General features: G+C 46.5%; 1 protein-coding gene across 6 annotated transcripts in view; it reads left to right on the top strand.

The window, feature by feature from the left end:
* Window positions 1–15,708, top strand: part of INSR (insulin receptor) — a 142,183-nt gene extending 126,475 nt beyond the window's left edge. For 2 of the 6 annotated variants that reach the window (XM_061150403.1, XM_061150400.1), the window contains 8 exons: window positions 746–848; window positions 2,189–2,256; window positions 4,887–5,134; window positions 6,863–6,973; window positions 7,067–7,226; window positions 8,526–8,655; window positions 8,998–9,132; window positions 11,963–15,708. In XM_061150403.1, coding sequence (XP_061006386.1) covers window positions 746–848; window positions 2,189–2,256; window positions 4,887–5,134; window positions 6,863–6,973; window positions 7,067–7,226; window positions 8,526–8,655; window positions 8,998–9,132; window positions 11,963–12,317 — 1,310 coding nt within the window. In that variant the 3' untranslated portion in view covers window positions 12,318–15,708. The remainder of the gene's footprint in view (window positions 1–745; window positions 849–2,188; window positions 2,257–4,886; window positions 5,135–6,862; window positions 6,974–7,066; window positions 7,227–8,525; window positions 8,656–8,997; window positions 9,133–11,962) is intronic. The other 4 variants (XM_061150401.1, XM_061150404.1, XM_061150402.1 and 1 more) reach the window with 3 other exon arrangements.
* Window positions 15,709–16,232: the final 524 nt, after the last annotated feature.

The following is a 16,232-nucleotide window of genomic DNA, read 5'->3' as shown; positions in this document are numbered from 1 at the left end:
CATCATCTTTCAGGATTTGAAATAGCTCAACTGGAATTCCATCACTTCCGCTAGCTTTGTTCGTAGTGATGCTTCCTAAGGCCCACTTGACTTCGCATTCCAGGATGTCTGGCTCTAGGTGAGTGATCACACCATCGTGATTATCTGGACCATGAAGATCTTTTTTGTACAGTTCTTCTGTATATTCTTGCCACCTCTTCTTAATATCTTCTGCTTCTGTTAGGTCCATACCATTTCTGTCCTTTATTGTCTTTGCATGAAATGTTCCCTTGGTATCTCTTGGTATCCCTAATATCTCTAATCTGGTAGCTTAGGGTAAAGAATCCTCCTGCCAATGTAGGAGATCCAGGTACAATTCCTGGGCTGGGAAGATCCCTTGGAGAAGGAAATGGCAACCTGCTCCAGTATTCTAGCCCAGAAAATCCCATAGACAGAGGAGTCTGAAAGGCTAAAGTCCACAAGGTCTCAAAGAGTCAGACATGACTTAGTGACTGAAAATCAACAAGGACCTTCTGAGTAGGGGACCTAGCTGATGGCTTGGGTTGCATGTCTATGAAGCTGGTGGTGAAGGGAGAAAGCTGGCGCTGGGCAGTGGTCTGGGGTCACTGCAGGGGATACTGACTCAGGGACTAGAGAAGGGGAACAAGGGTGAGTGGCCCATTAGATGTATAGATATGCTTTCTGGCGTGACCTTTGATGTGAACACATTTTGATGAGAACCCTACATTTTCTTATTCTATTTCAGTAGACGTGCCATCAAATATTGCAAAAATCATCATTGGTCCCCTCATCTTTGTCTTTCTCTTCAGTGTTGTGATTGGAAGTATTTATCTATTCCTGAGAAAGAGGTGAGTGTGGTGATATGCTGGTAAGTGGTTAACAACCAGCTCTCTTGGGGAAAAGTATGTCTACATGTGTGTTAGTCTCATGGTCATGTCCAACTCTTTGCAACCCCATGGACTGTAGCCTGGCAGACTGCTTTGTCCATGGAATCCTCCAGGCAAGAATACTGGAGTGGGTAGCTATTCCCTTCTCCAGGGGAACCTTCCTGACCCAGGGATCAAACCCAGGTCTCTTGCATTGTAGGCAGATTGTTTACCATCTGAGCCAACAGGGAAAGCCATATGCATTATGATAGGATTTAATTTATCCATTTTTTTAAAACATAGACTTGATTTCTTAGTTTTCAGTTCATAGCAAAACTGAGGCAAAAGTATAAGAATTTCCCATACACCCCTTGACCCATGCATGATCCCCTATTATCAACATCCCCCATCAGAGTGGTTATTTGTTATAACTGATAAACCTACATCAGTACATCGTTATCACCCAAAGTCCATAATTTATGCTATGCTTCACTCTTGGTGATGTGCATTGTATGGATTTGGACAAATAATACAATGACATGTTTCTACTGGGGCTTCCCCAGTGGCTCAGTGGTAAGGAATCCACCTGCCAATGCAGGAGATACAGGTTCGATCCCTGGATCAGGAAGATCCCCTGAGAAGGAAATGGCAACCCACTCCAGTATTCCTGCCTGGGAAATCCCATGAACAGAGGAGCCTGGCGGGCTACAGGCCATGGGGTCACAAAAGAGTCAGGCACAGCTTAGAGACTAAATAACTACCACAGTGCATGAACATATAGTATTTCTGCCATATGTATGCAATCATCTAAATAAATAAGATAACAGAGATGGAGTGAAGAGTGTCCAATATAGTAAGATACAGTGTGATAATTAGGAAGTGGTCAGTTTTGAGTATGTGTTACATTTGCTTTGAAGATAATATATTTAACTGTAGGCTTATGTAATTTAATTTTAAGCGGTGGTTGTATTTAACAACTGGCTTGCAAATTTCCTGAAAATTTAACAGTTGTTTCTCATAAGCTGGAATGAGATGGTTTCAGAACAGCAGCGGGTGAATAGTTTTTAGATGTTATAATGACAACCATAAATTATAGTTTATGGGTAAGCTGTTCCATGCTGATGCACTTAAGTAGCCATCTGATGGGCTTCTGCTAAAAAAAAATTAGGATCCCCCATCCTCACCGCAGACTATATCCAGGATTATGTGGCTTCTGCTAATAAGGGTAGCTGTTTGCTCTGGGGAGGTTATATCCTCCTGCTAGATACCCACAGAGTCCTGTGAGTTTATCAAGAAGGAGTGTCTCCATTTTTCTCATCCAGGCAGCCAGATGGGCCACTGGGACCACTGTATGCTTCTTCAAACCCAGAGTACCTCAGTGCCAGCGATGGTGAGTTCTATCCCTTTGCCTGTGGGTGACCGGAACCCCTCTGTTTGGTTGCCTATGCCATCTCCATTAATTGATAGTCAAGGGTTGGTACCCTGGGGGGCTGAGAAGAGTCTTCTTGTTCCCTTGAGTCGGCACACCTGCCCCTTGTGCAGAAACCCTGTTACCAGGAGCAATTAGACACCTGCCGTCTGGCACTTGTTTGGATGGGCTGATCTAGATGGTCTAGATGTGCTTGGGCTGGGCTGAGATACCCTGAACTTGGTGCTGCAGTTGTAGAGATATAGAGCATGGGTCCTATGCTAGAGAGTGTGCCGAGGGTCAGAGCCGGGAAGTGGTGACAAAACAAGCCATCCAGGCTGGGCGGTGGGGTCAGAAGCCAAGATGGGTTGGAGATGAGGGATGGGGCAAACAAGAAGCAAGGACCAGATGGGGAATATGGGAGGCTGGGTGGGTACCACCAGCACCTCTGCCATTGGTGGCCACTGAACATGGGTGAGATGCTGATGCTGGTGACAGGAGCATAGGACCGATGACCATATCCCCTTGATTGTACCAAAGGGCAGTGAGTGACCCTTGTAGATAAAGCTTTGACTGTTCCTTTAGACATGAAGGCAGCTATTGCATTACAACCTTCTAAAATGCTTCATGCAGCAAAAAAAAATCAAAGAGCGACTTTCAAGGCACGAACACTACTGCGTGGCAGGATGCTGCTTTGGGAGACAGGGGTGGTGTTTTTAAGGATACCTGGGATTCATTTCAAAGAAGTCTGATAAGACATGCAGACATGGAAGTGACTGTCATGAGGAAGAAGTGTAGACTCACGGAGCCTGGAAAAACAGGAGGCAGGGCCACACGGGGAAGCACCAGGGTTGGTCAGGAGGCAGAGGGAGTGAGACGAAAATATGAGCAAGAGGCTTTATTGTCTTTTCCATGGGAAAGGGGAAGTAAGACATAGGAGGGGCTAATTCAAGCTAAACTATTTCAGCAGGATCTGGGGCATAGGAACTGTCCCTGGTTGTCTCCTAACTGGACCTGGGATGATCAGGGCAGGGGGATGGTGACCCAGAGTGTGAAAGCCTGATGATGGAGGGGATTAGGATGTGGGCTCTGGACAGGCTGATTTGCATATGAACGGTGGACTCACAGGCACTTCATTTACTATCTGTGTGAATTGGCCACCCCTGGGAAGGGCAGTCCTTCCAGGGCCAGCAAGACCTCAAAGCATGAGAATAGAGAAACTAGACAAGGGAGTTATTCCAGGTGGGAATAGGCACAGAGTCCAGGAGTAAGAAGGGGTGAGTGTTGATCCAGAGCCTTCCTCTCTCTGTTTGGGGAGTGGCATTGTTAACCATGTCAGAGACGGGAAAGCTGAACCCCAGGGCTGCCATCAGCTCCCTCAGTATTGTGCATCCGCTCTACTATCCTGCTTCCTTCTGGGGCTGCAGCAGCGGCTGAGGGCACGGGGGTGCTCAGTGAAAGCTGGAAGTTGCAGCTCGTGGGTCTTTAAGGCCAGGAAGTTCTGGGCCAAGAGATACACAGAGGGAAAGGTCGAAGCTCAGGGCTCTGGGGGGTGGGGGGGGGGTGGGGGGGGGGAGGGACTCCCCAGTGAGTATGTGTAAGTTCATTAGGGTTCAGAGCTCTTGTATGATCCAATGTCCTTGCAAGAGCCATTGGTGATGGTGTTGTGTTGCTTGGACTTCTGTACTCAGGCTGGGTGGCTTAGAAAACAATTTGATTTCCTCACAGTCCTAGAGGCTGGAACTCTGAGATCAAGGTGTCTGCAGGATGGGTTTCTCCTGAATCCTCTCTCCTTGGCTTGTAGATGGCCATCTTCTCCCTGTGTCCTCACATGGTTTTCCCTCTGTGTCTGTATCCTAATCTCTTCAAGAACTCCAGTCAGATTGGATTAGGACCACTCTAATGACCTTATTTTACCTTGATCATCTCTGTAAAGACTCCACCTCTAAATACAGTCACATTCTGAAAACCTTGGGTTAGGACATCAACATATACATTTGTGAGGGATACAATTTTAGCACGCAACAGATGCAGAGGAGAGCAGGAAGCATCATGGTTTTTCTTAAGACTGTGTATTTGTCTAGAAATTATTTGCTGCAGTGTAACAAACCACTACAAACTTAGGGGCTTAAAACAACCACTATCTATTGGCTCAAAATTTGGTGGGTTTGCCACCTGGGCAGTGCTCAGCTGGGTGGTTTTTCTGGTCTCACTCACATGGCTGTAGCCCTTTTGCAGATCCACTGGCACTGAGTTGTCTTGAATCGGCTCACTCACCTATCTGGTGGCAGGCGGGCTGGGTGTTCCCCCTTCCTTTTGGTACTTTGCAGAAACAACAGGCTTAGAAGGGAAGTAGCATCCTTTGGTAAGGGGACTGTGAAATCAGACAGGATGCAGGCTCAGCTCGGCACGTCACTGGCCAGGACCATGGACTGATTATGGCTCCTTCCTGAACCTCTGTCCATCCAGTTACTGGCCCTGTGCCCACTGCCCAGCACACGGTCTGGGCCACAGGAGCCACTTTAGTGAACATTTACAAGGAGGAGGGTGGGTGGGAGGTGGCCAGGACCCCCACGGGATCTGCTGAGGGTGCTGTGTAGATAAGTGAGCAGTAGTATTTCCATGCTCTGTGTATGTGCCGGACGAGTGGGAGGTGCCTCGAGAGAAGATCACGCTCCTGCGAGAACTGGGGCAAGGCTCCTTTGGCATGGTGTACGAGGGCAACGCCAGGGACATTGTCAAGGGTGAGGCGGAGACCCGTGTAGCAGTGAAGACGGTCAACGAGTCGGCCAGCCTGCGAGAGCGGATCGAGTTTCTCAACGAGGCTTCGGTCATGAAGGGCTTCACCTGCCACCATGTGGTGAGTCCCCCTGCTGGCTCCGGGAGCAGACAAAGGCTTTATTTTTTAATTTTTATTTTAGTTTTTTAAATTTTAGTTGGAGGATAATACACTACCATGTGCAAAATAGATAGGTAGCGGGAAGCTGCTATATAACACAGGGAGCCCAGCCCAGCGCTTTGTGACGACCTAGAGCCTATATATACTTATGACTGATTTGCTTGTTGTGTGGCAGAAACCAACACAACAATGCAAAGGCTTCCTTAACACACATTCTCTCGTCCCGTCTCCTCCATCCTTCCTCTTAATGCATAGAGCTTGAGGATGCTGAGTGTGGACCTTCTGCCCAGCCCCCACTCTGCTGAGCATCCCTAAGGTGGCCCTTCCCTTCTCATTTCTCCAATCCCATCCTTTCCCACCTCACCTAGAGTGAGACCCTTTCACTCTCCCATCACTTTCTAGAATCTTCTATCTCTTCCCTCTTCCTGGCTCCTATGTAACCTTTAAACACTGTGGTCCACCCGATCCCTGCCCCCCACTCCCCAGTCGGCACAGACTCTCCCTGCCTTTCTACTCCTTTAGTTTCCCCTTGAGCCTGTGTCCTTTCATCCTTGCCCCAAGCATATTCTTGGAGCGCCTGCTCTATATGAGCTCCATTCTCCTCTCTGGGATGCAGCGGATGTCTGTCCTCCTGGAGCTCCCAATCCAGAGGTGGGGACAGAATCTAAACCCAGCAAGTTAATGATGTCATCCGATGAGGAGATGATGCTATGGCAACAGGGGAGAGGAGGGCGGAGCTGGGGATTTGGGAAGGCAGCAGTGGCAAAGGTATATTTGAGCAAAGACTCCGGGATGTAGGGACTGGGTTGAGGGACAGGTGAGAGGACAGAGCAGCAGGCAGAGGGAACAGTTAATGCAAAGTTCTGGAGGTGGGCTCAGAGAGACAAAGGTTTGCCTTGGCATGTTGCTGTTTGGGAGCAGCCATTTATTCACTTCTTTAAGTAGTATTTGTGCAGGCCACTGCAGGAGATGTTTCAGGGACAAGGTTGAATGAACCACTGTGATTCTTTTGGCCCTTGTGCAGCTTGTTTTTTTTTTTTTTCGGCCTCGCCCCATGGCTTATGGGATCTTGGTTCCCAGCACAGAGTCCTAACCACTGGACTGCCAGGGAATTCCCCGTAGCTTGCAATTTTCATCTGTACCATCCAGGACAGTGGGGCTTCCCTGATAGCTCAGTTGGTAAAGAATCCGCCTGCAATGCAAGAGACCCCGGTTCAATTCCTGGGTTGGGAAGATCCGCTGGAGAAGAGATAGGCTACCCACTCCACTATTCTTGGGCTTCCCTTGTGGCTCAGCTGATAAAGAATCCACCTGCAATGTGGGAAACCTGGATTCGATCCCTGGGTTGGGAAGATCCCCTGGAGAAGGAAAGGCTACCCACTCCAGTATTCTGGCCTGGAGAATTAATTCCATGGACTGTGTAGTCCACGGGGTGGCAAAGAGTTGGACACGACTGAGGAACTTTCACTTTCACTTTCATCCAGGACAGGGGCCACTCACTTCCCCACCCCAAATCCAACAAGATGTTGACCTTGGTGTTTCTTTGGAACAGACCAGGGCTTCCTACAGGCCACTCAGGACCAGGGTGCTGGGTGTGATGTAGGTACCACACAGAAAGACCCAGGTGGGTGGACATCTTCTCACAGACCCTTATTTCAAGAATCTCCCCCGCCCCTGCTTATTCCACAGGTCCGCCTCCTGGGGGTGGTGTCCAAAGGCCAGCCAACGCTGGTGGTGATGGAGCTGATGGCTCACGGAGACCTGAAGAGTTACCTCCGTTCCCTGCGGCCTGAGGCTGAGGTGAGCTGTCTCCAGCTACCTGGCAGGGCGCCCAGCGCTCACGGGCCTCGGGCACCTGTGTGGCTGAACACGCCCCCCCTGTTTCAACTTTAGAATAACCCCGGCCGCCCTCCCCCTACCCTGCAAGAAATGATTCAGATGGCGGCAGAGATCGCCGATGGGATGGCATACCTGAACGCTAAGAAGTTCGTGCACCGGGATCTTGCAGCCCGGAACTGCATGGTCGCCCACGACTTTACCGTCAAAATTGGAGGTGCGTCTGGCTTTCTGCCTTGAAACGTGTGACCCAGGCTTTTTGGCTTCAGTTGTCTATAGCGAGCACTTCAATATTTTCTAGTAGTGGGAAGGGGCAGGGTTTGGGATGGGGGCTCACCCTCATACTGTAGTTTAATTGCATTTGTCCTTTACTTCATTCATTCACTTCTTTAAGTAGTATTTGTGCTGGTGGCTGCAGGAGGTGTTACAGGGGCAAAGTTGAGTAAGTCACCATAATTTTTCTGCCCTTGAGAAACTTGCAATTTTTGGCCTGGCCACATGGCTTCTGGTATGTTGGTTCCCAGCTCAGAGTCCTAACCACTGGACCCCAGGAGAATTCCCTGCAGCTTGCAGTTTTTATCTGCACCATGCAGCACAGTAAAATAAAACAAATTCAGTAAAAGTAAATAAAAATAATTTAAATTCGGTAAAACAAAATTTAAAAATTCAGGAAAATAAAATTAATTCAATAAAATAAAATAATTAAAATTCAGTGAACTAATTTAAATTAATTTAAATTCAGTACAATAGAATGAGGTTAATTCAGTAAAATAAAATAAAAATAGTTCAGTAAAATAAAATAATTAAAATTCAGTGAACTAATTTAGAACTTCCCAGGTAGCACTCGGGGTAAAGAACCCACCTGCCAAGACAGGAGTCATAAGAGATGCAGGTTCAATCCCTGGGTTGGGAAGATCTCCTGGAGGAGGAAATGGCAACCCAAGCCCGTATTTATGCCTGGAGAATCCCATGGACAGAGAAGCCTAGCAGCCTACAGTCTGTGGGGTCACAAAGAGTCCGATACGACTGAAGAGACTTAGCACTCACACATGAGGAGGTTGAGACTCTGTCTTGTCTGTGGGGTGTGAGGACAAGGGGTTGTGAAGGGAGGACCCCGCCTTCGGTTTCTGGCTGCGCAGCTAGGTGGATAGTGGGGCCAGATCCAACGGGGAGCAGTAGGTTGGCTGCAGAGGGTGAAAAGTCTGCATGGGTGGGCTGTGAGGTCGCAGGTAGGAAGGGAGTTTTGCTGAGACTGAGATCCCCGTGTTGCAGGTCAGAGCATCGCTGCTTTGCTGCCTGGTGGTTCTTTTCTTTCCTTTTAAATGGTGACCCACCCTCCCCCTCCATACCCCCTGAGTACCCTCAGAATCCATTCTCACTGAATTTGGCTGTGACCCAGGTGAGCACACCCCTGGAACAGGTGAACTCAAGAGCTCTGCCAAGGGTGGGGGAGTAAAGACGGCAGACAGCTGGGGTGCAGCTGAAGGCTAAGAGCATGTGAACTGTTTGTTGTCAGACTTCGGAATGACAAGAGACATCTATGAAACGGATTACTACCGGAAAGGGGGCAAAGGTCTGCTCCCCGTGCGATGGATGGCACCTGAATCCCTGAAGGACGGAGTCTTCACCACCTCTTCGGACATGTGGTGAGTTATGTGGGGGCTGGCGGAAGGAACACTGCACTTGAATTCCAGGTTGCTCTGCTAGTATGACCAGCAAGAGAGGAGTCACTTAAAAACAGACTTCTTAAAAAAAAAAAAAAACAGACTTCTTCATGGCTTCTCCATCAAGAAAAGGAAGGGACAGCATGTCGGGGGGACCCTTGCACAACTACTATGACATTCCAATGAAGATTAGTCTTATAGGAATCTCTGAACTGCGGCATCAGCTGCTTACAGAACTGGCCAACCAGGTCTAGTAAGCCAAGAAAGGGTGTGTGTGTTTATTTGAATGGCTTCATTGTTACTACTCCCAACTGTCATTGGCAGGTCTTTTGGTGTGGTCCTTTGGGAAATCACCAGCTTGGCAGAACAGCCTTACCAAGGTCTATCAAATGAGCAGGTGCTGAAATTTGTCATGGATGGAGGGTACCTGGATCAACCTGACAATTGTCCAGAGAGAGTGTAAGTGTAGAAAGGCGGTGTAGTGTGTGGGGTGCTCGTTCAAAAGTCTGTGCCTTTTGCATGGATACTCATGTTTGCATATTGTATGTCTATGTGTGTTTGTGTTTGCAAGTTTTATCTTTGAATACACACTTGTGTTTTATATGATGTCTGTATGTGTGTTTTTGCTTGCCTTTTGCAGGCACACTTGGATTTGCATATTGTGTCTACATAGTACTACATGCTTGTGTGTTATATCATTACATGTGTGCTTTATTGCCTTTCATATCTTCAGAAGGTTGTGTAGGACACGGCACAACAGTGGTTATTTGGGGAATAAAACTGGAGAGCTGGGGTGGAGACTTACATTTAACTACATATTCTTCTTATATCTCATTGAAAGTGGAAAAAAGAAATCACGAATTGTAAACACTAAAGCTTCAGGAGTACGTACACCATATCCCCTTCCAATATTTGTCTTAAATTTTTGTTGCAGGAGCAGATGTACAACACAAACATCAAATGCACATCGATAAACACTTGCAAAATTGTCCAGCATCGTAATAGTCCAATAAATGTAAAGTAAAATAAAGGAAAGTACTATCTTCCTAAATTAGCAATGAAAAGAAGGGAGGGAGAGAAGGAAAGAAGGAAGAGTTATGATATTCACTGCTCTTAATGGTATGGCTAGATAGTCATTCATGTCACTCTATTGTAAGAATTTTTTGTTTGTTGTCCTTCAGTTTCTAAGTTGTGTCCAACTCTTTCATGACCCATGAACGTCCAGGCCCCTCTGTCCATGGGACTTCCCAGACAATATTACTGGAGTGGGTAGCCATTTCCTTCTCCAGGGGATCTTCTTGACCCAGGGATCAAACCCAAGTCTTCAGCATTGGCAGACAGATTCTTTACCACTGAGCCACCAAGGAAGTCCATGGTAATAATAACTACTCACAGAAATTTTATTTAAAGTCTCCCCCCGAAAAAAGAAAGAAAGAAATGATCTAAACATCCAACAATATGAGAACTCGCAAGTAAATTGATAAAATAATCAATAAAGTAATTTGATAAAATAATACACTATTGCAATTGACATTTCAGATGATGCTTATGAAATATTTTGTAACTCAGTGGTCTAGGTTATGTTAAAATATTAAGGGTAGTAAATGTGTATAAATTGCATTTCCAAATGTATCCAGACAGAAAAGATGAGATTATATCTGAAAGAGAGTTGTGTGCAAGCTGTATTTTCACTATATTGTTGGGTGTTTTCTACCTCTCTACAATAAGCATTTACTACGCATTGTTTATTGCATGTAATATTTCTTTACTAGTGTTTCTGGGGGAAGAAAAAAAGTTTGCCTTCCTGAAAAAAATGCATGGAAGAAGGCCATTTTGATGCTTTATCCTCAAAAGAATAAGGTATCAGTTTAGAAAACCTAATTTGAAGAAATCTCACATGCAAAAAAGTATGAAGCAGAGTTCCTTGGAAACTCGGAGCAAAATATTTCTAAACATTGCTCCATGAAGTTTCTCTCATGGCTATGTCAGGAGGAAATTAGTGCCCCTAGGGTGGGGACCTGCCAACTTTTCCTCTAAAGGGCCATATGGTATTTTCAGCTTTGTGGGCTTGGCAGTTCTCTGCCTTGTAGTTCAAATCAGCCTGGGACAATGCATAATTGAATGGGTATAGCTACGTGCCGATAAAACTTTATTTACAAAAACACTCGGAGGACCAGATTTGGTCCAGGGGGTGAAGTTTGCCAACTCCTGCCCTGGAAGAAGTTACAATAGTGAAAGGCAGAGGTAAAATGGAAATCTTGAGCCCCTGGGTCCTATCCTAAGTAAAGTCATCGTCCCCTGATCCCTCCTCTGCTTCCCTTCTCCAGAGAGTGGGGCCTGGGCTTGTGGAACAGCTGCTCACAGCTGGCCCTCTACGATGGGCCCACGCAGCTGCTTCATTCTGAGCATCAATGTGTATATAAAATGATGAACCCACAGAAACAGACCTACAGACACAGAAAAGAGGCTTATGGTTACCAAAGAGGAAAGGAGGGGGGGACGGATAAATTAGGAGTTTGGGATTAATAGCTTCACACTCCTGAATATAAAATAGATAAACAAGGACCTACTGCATAACACAGGGAACTATATTCAATATTTTGTAATAACCTATAAGGGAAAAGAATCTGAAAAATGATTATATATACACAGGGTTGACCAAAATGTTTGTTTCCATAACGTCTTACAGAAAAATCTGAATGAACTTTTTGACCAACCCAATCTATCTGAGGGCCTCCCTGGGGGCTCAGTGGTAGAGAATCTGCCTGCCAATGCAGGAGATGCAGGTTCAACCCCTGGGTCTGGAAGATTCCCTGAAAGAGGCAATGGCAGCCCACTCCAGTATTCTTGCCTGGAGATGTGGGTGGACAGCAGAGCCTGGGGGTCTGTAGTTGTGGGATGTTGGACATCCCAAAGAGTTGGACATGACTTAGAGACTGAACAACAACAACAACAAAATATATATCTGAATCCCTTTGCCATACACCTGAAACTAACACATCGTAAATCAACTCTAATATTAAAAAAAAAACAAAAAACTGATGGACCTGGCTGGTCTTCACCAAGTGGCAATATCAGGAGAGGCCCTTGTGGATCTGGTTTGGGAAACCCTTGGCTCTCTTTTTAAAACCATCTTTCGTGCCCTTCGAATGGCTGTTTCTGCTTGACCCTGGAGGTCAGCACTTGTCCGCATGGGAGTGAGTGCCCCACAGGCGCGGGGTGGGGGAAGGAGGGTCGCTTGGCGGGGCCCCGGGTCCTCACCCTCCACGTGCCCCTCTCTGTCCCGCAGCACCGACCTGATGCGGATGTGCTGGCAGTTCAACCCCAAGATGCGTCCGACCTTCCTGGAGATCGTGGACCTGCTCAAGGACGACCTGCACCCCAGCTTTCCTGAAGTGTCCTTCTTCCACAGCGAGGAGAACAAGGCGCCCGAGAGCGAGGAGCTGGAAATGGAGTTTGAGGACATGGAGAGCGTGCCCCTGGACCGGTCCTCGCACGCGGAGAGAGAGGAGGCCGGGGGCCGGGATGGAGGGTCGGCGCTGGGGCTAAAGCGAAACTATGACGAGCACATCCCCTACACCCACATGAACGGGGGCAAGAAAAATGGACGGATTCTTACTCTGCCCCGGTCAAATCCTTCCTAACGCCCCCTGCTAGTGGGGGAAGGGTTCCTGAATTCACTTCCCTCTGGTTCGAAGGCCTCCAGAAAACTCAGGATTTCCACCTAACTCTGCCACAGTGTCAAACAGAGCTCAGAGATCACAACTATCCATTTCTGTTCCTCTTCTGACTTCAAACGCAGTGGTTCCATTGCCTATTTGACTTGTCATCTGAGCACTTAACTGTGAACCTGGATGGGGAAGGGGTTTCCACGGCTGCTGTCCTTTTGGGCCACCGAGGTTTCAAGCCCAGATGTTATTATTATTATTATTATTTTCCCTAGTAGTTTGAAAGAAAGCACCTATTTTTACAAAGTTTTTTTTTTTTTTTTGCTGGTGTCTAAGCTACAGTAGAAAACATAAATCTTGTTTATGAAGCAAAAGTTAGAAAGAAACAAACCCAGTTCTAGTAGAATTCCAAGCTTTACCGAGTGGGCTTCAGGAAAGTGGTTTTTCATCCAGGCTGAAGGATTGTTTTTTGTTTTTTTCCTTCACAAAACCAGTTCCTCAAATTGACCAATAGCTGCTGCTTTTGTACTTTGGATATGGGTCTGCAGTCCCGATGTGTGGTTCCTGTGTGCACTTGTGTGTGTGTGTGTGTGTGTGTGTGTGTGCACGCGCACAAATCATGTGTGCTGAGTGGACACTTTGGGGATCAGCCCATGAAGGTTCAGCTGTTCTGGAGTACGTGAGTCCCTGCTTCCCTCCCCACCCCTTCCTTCTTTTCTACTGGGAGACTGTGCCCTCAACAAATTCTTCTGTCCCAAATGGAGCCTCAGGATTCTTCTCTCCCTTAACTTTGGTGAAAAATGTTTTCTGGGAGCCATGGGAGTCTTTGGAGTGATAATGGATCTTTTCAAGACCAAACAAAGCCAGGACATAGCAAAGATTTTAAAAAAGAAGAAAAGAAAAACAAGAACTGAGATGATGAAGAGTTTTGAGAATATATTTGTAACATATTTAATTTTTAAAAAGATTCTCCAGTATCCGCCTCATAAATTATTGACCATTTCCTGGGGTGGGAGGTAGGGCGTGTGGGTTTGTCTGCCTGTGTGGGGCAGGAGGAGCCAGGCACCGGTGGCCTCTTTGCTTGGTCTTCAAGGCATCCATTTTTTCTGGGACTAAAGCCACATTAGCTGCTAATCCTCTGGACATCATGGTGAGGCCACACTGAGCGTGTGGGCGATGGGGTTTGATGGATGGTTTGGTTTCCGCTCTGAAAAGCTGAGCCCTGCCTTCGAACACACTTGTGGCTCCTGGATCTTCTGGTTCCCTGTGTGTACTTCTCAAGCTTCCTCAGCGGGGTGTCTGTGTCCCACAGGGATTGTGCAAATTCGGCACCATCAGATCTCAAAGTGGGACAGCACGAGTGGACTTTGAAAACACTAGCAATATGAAGACGTGCCTGTCGGTCCCCTCCGCCCTCAGGGCATCCGACCGTCCTCAGAACTGAGCTCCCAGAAGCTGCTCTGCGCCCAGTGACTTCAGCTGGACCAGGTGTGGAGCCTGAGCTGAATTCTCAGGTACTTAACGATCGTGCAGTCCCTAAGAGAGTCAAGTCCGGAGGAGAAATCGCTAAGGACCTTCACACTACGGAGAACGTGAGAATGGGCGTGATGCCACAGTTGCTTCCCTTCTGGGGGACGAATGACCGCTGCTCAAATACAGAACATGATGGACTCATTGCCATGGTTCATCCAAATCATCACCCACAGGTTATCTCTCGAGTGCATTTTCTCACAAGTCTTAGACTGCTTTCCTTCTCTTCTCAAGAACTGTGGGCTTCAGAACACCTGGGATGCCATGGTGACCTCCAAACCTTCTCAGTTCTTGATGAAGAACACAGGTAGACACGCATCCCAGTTGCCTCTGGCTATCTTATTTATACAATTTCAGAAATGACAGCATGTCAGTATATTTCCAGGGAGCCTCAGTGATTGGGTACAAGGAGCACAGAAATTATTTTCGCCAAATTTATTTTGTACATAGACGAGGATCTGTATGTAAGTCAAAAAGGAACGAAACACGTAGATCTAGGTATTTTGTTCTTTTCGTAGTAAATTTGTAGTGGCCATATACTACGGTAGCAGCAATTTTCACATTTTTCTAATTCAGAAAGGTTTTCTTATATTAGGGGAAAATTATTTATTTTAATATATAAAAATCACTGTAAAAAAAATCACTTTCATAAGAAATGGTGAGCATGTAAAAAATTTTTTTTCAAAGAAAAATAAACAGGTGAATGTGGGGTAATGATTTTTTTTCCCAGCACAGTCTACCTCAGTGTATTGTTAGGATGTGGTTCAATAATGGACATCTTTGAGACTTCAGAATTCTGTCTGGATCCGATCTGAATCAGGGAAGATTCATATCAGCTGATTCCGAATGCCAGGGACCAGTAAGAATTTTGAGGGAGGGAGTGGGGCTGAAGTATGGCTTTCATGTGAGCATAGATCCTTTTCCTGGCTGATAATATTCGCCTCTGAATTTAAGCTTCCTTTTTTTTTTTTTTTTTTTGTTTGATCCTCCATCCATTGACACCGTGGCCTTTAAGAATGAAGCAAGTTTCAGGCCATCACGATGTATCTGATGTATCCAGTTCTGAGCTACCCTTAGCTGATGAGGGAAGCTGCAATGTTGAGACAGAGACAGTCTTTGATCCAGCCAGCATGCTCCCTTCCCCTTAGAATCTCCGTGGTGTAAGCATCTAGGTGCCCTAGGCTCTCCATGGTTTATTTCCACTCTTTTTAGGCTGAGATGCTTTGGGTGGGGAACATATCATTGTCTTAGGAACTTCACACAGAAGCACTCAATGCAGTGTCTGTTGTTATTCTCTGAGTGGGAAGGGAGATGTTGAGAAATCTCAACCCTAAACCCACCGAGAGGCTAAGCACATTTTTTTAGCAACAAAACATTGGACCCTCTCATTTTGGTTTGGTTGACTTCAAGATGATGCTATTTGACCTTAGGTACTTTGACAACCCATGTGTAAGCCTAGATGGGGCCAGCAGAAATGCTGTTGTACGCACCAGACCTCACTGCCCTTCCCATACCTGTAGGCACCACCCCAGCAGAGTCACCTTTCTCCACTTGCCCTGGAGAGGTACTGTAAAGTGCTGGGTCTGCCCTTTGTGAATGAATTCCCCTGACTTCATTTAGCTATCTCTGCTGCAGCAGTGAAAGAACAAGCAGGCTTGGATCATAGCCTCCTTTTGCATCAGATAATGTGGACTCTGTCACAACAGAATTCAGTCCTCGAAACGGATGTCCTGGAGGATTGTAGTGATGGATTTTTTTTTTTTTTTTAAAGCAACAAAGCCAGCTTTGGTTGAATTTTTTGTTTCTGTTTTTAAAGGTGTCTCTTTATTTTAAAAACCCCTTTTTATTTGTGTGGCAAAAATAAACATATAGTAGTTCCTCCCTGGATCAGTGATGTCAAACGCACGTCTGGAAATGTTTGTATTCTGGGAGCTGTCCTGGGTGCTTTTCTGTCCTTTTAAGCTAGTAAGAAGCGAGAAGTGTTGCTGGTTCTCTGGATAGATGTTGAGCACAACTGAAAGAAAATGTGGGAATTGATGCAAAGGTCTGCACAAACAATCTGAGACCACTGGAGACTGCCTCCAATTGCTAGGCAGATCTCTGTCTCTCCAACCGGAGCAGATGATCTGCCGTGAAATGTGCTTGTTGGGTTGGGAGGTGTTTATCTGAAGCAGCCATAAGATTGATCAGTGGGCAGGGTTTGGCCCATGCTCTCCATCTGGGTACATGAGTGGACATGCTGTAGTCCCCCAAATGACAATCTTTTTCTTCTTTGTGGTTGGTAGAGGTTGGGGTTCAAGTGCCACTTGACACCACAGGCGATTCAGAAATGATGATTTTGTTCGGAGTTGGGGGATGGGG

The sequence above is a fragment of the Dama dama genome, chromosome 9 (genome assembly GCF_033118175.1).
Source record: "Dama dama isolate Ldn47 chromosome 9, ASM3311817v1, whole genome shotgun sequence".
Classification (NCBI taxonomy): Eukaryota; Metazoa; Chordata; class Mammalia; order Artiodactyla; family Cervidae; genus Dama; species Dama dama.
The sequence above is the reverse complement of the archived record's forward strand: the minus strand, read 5'-3'. Positions and strand labels throughout refer to the sequence as shown.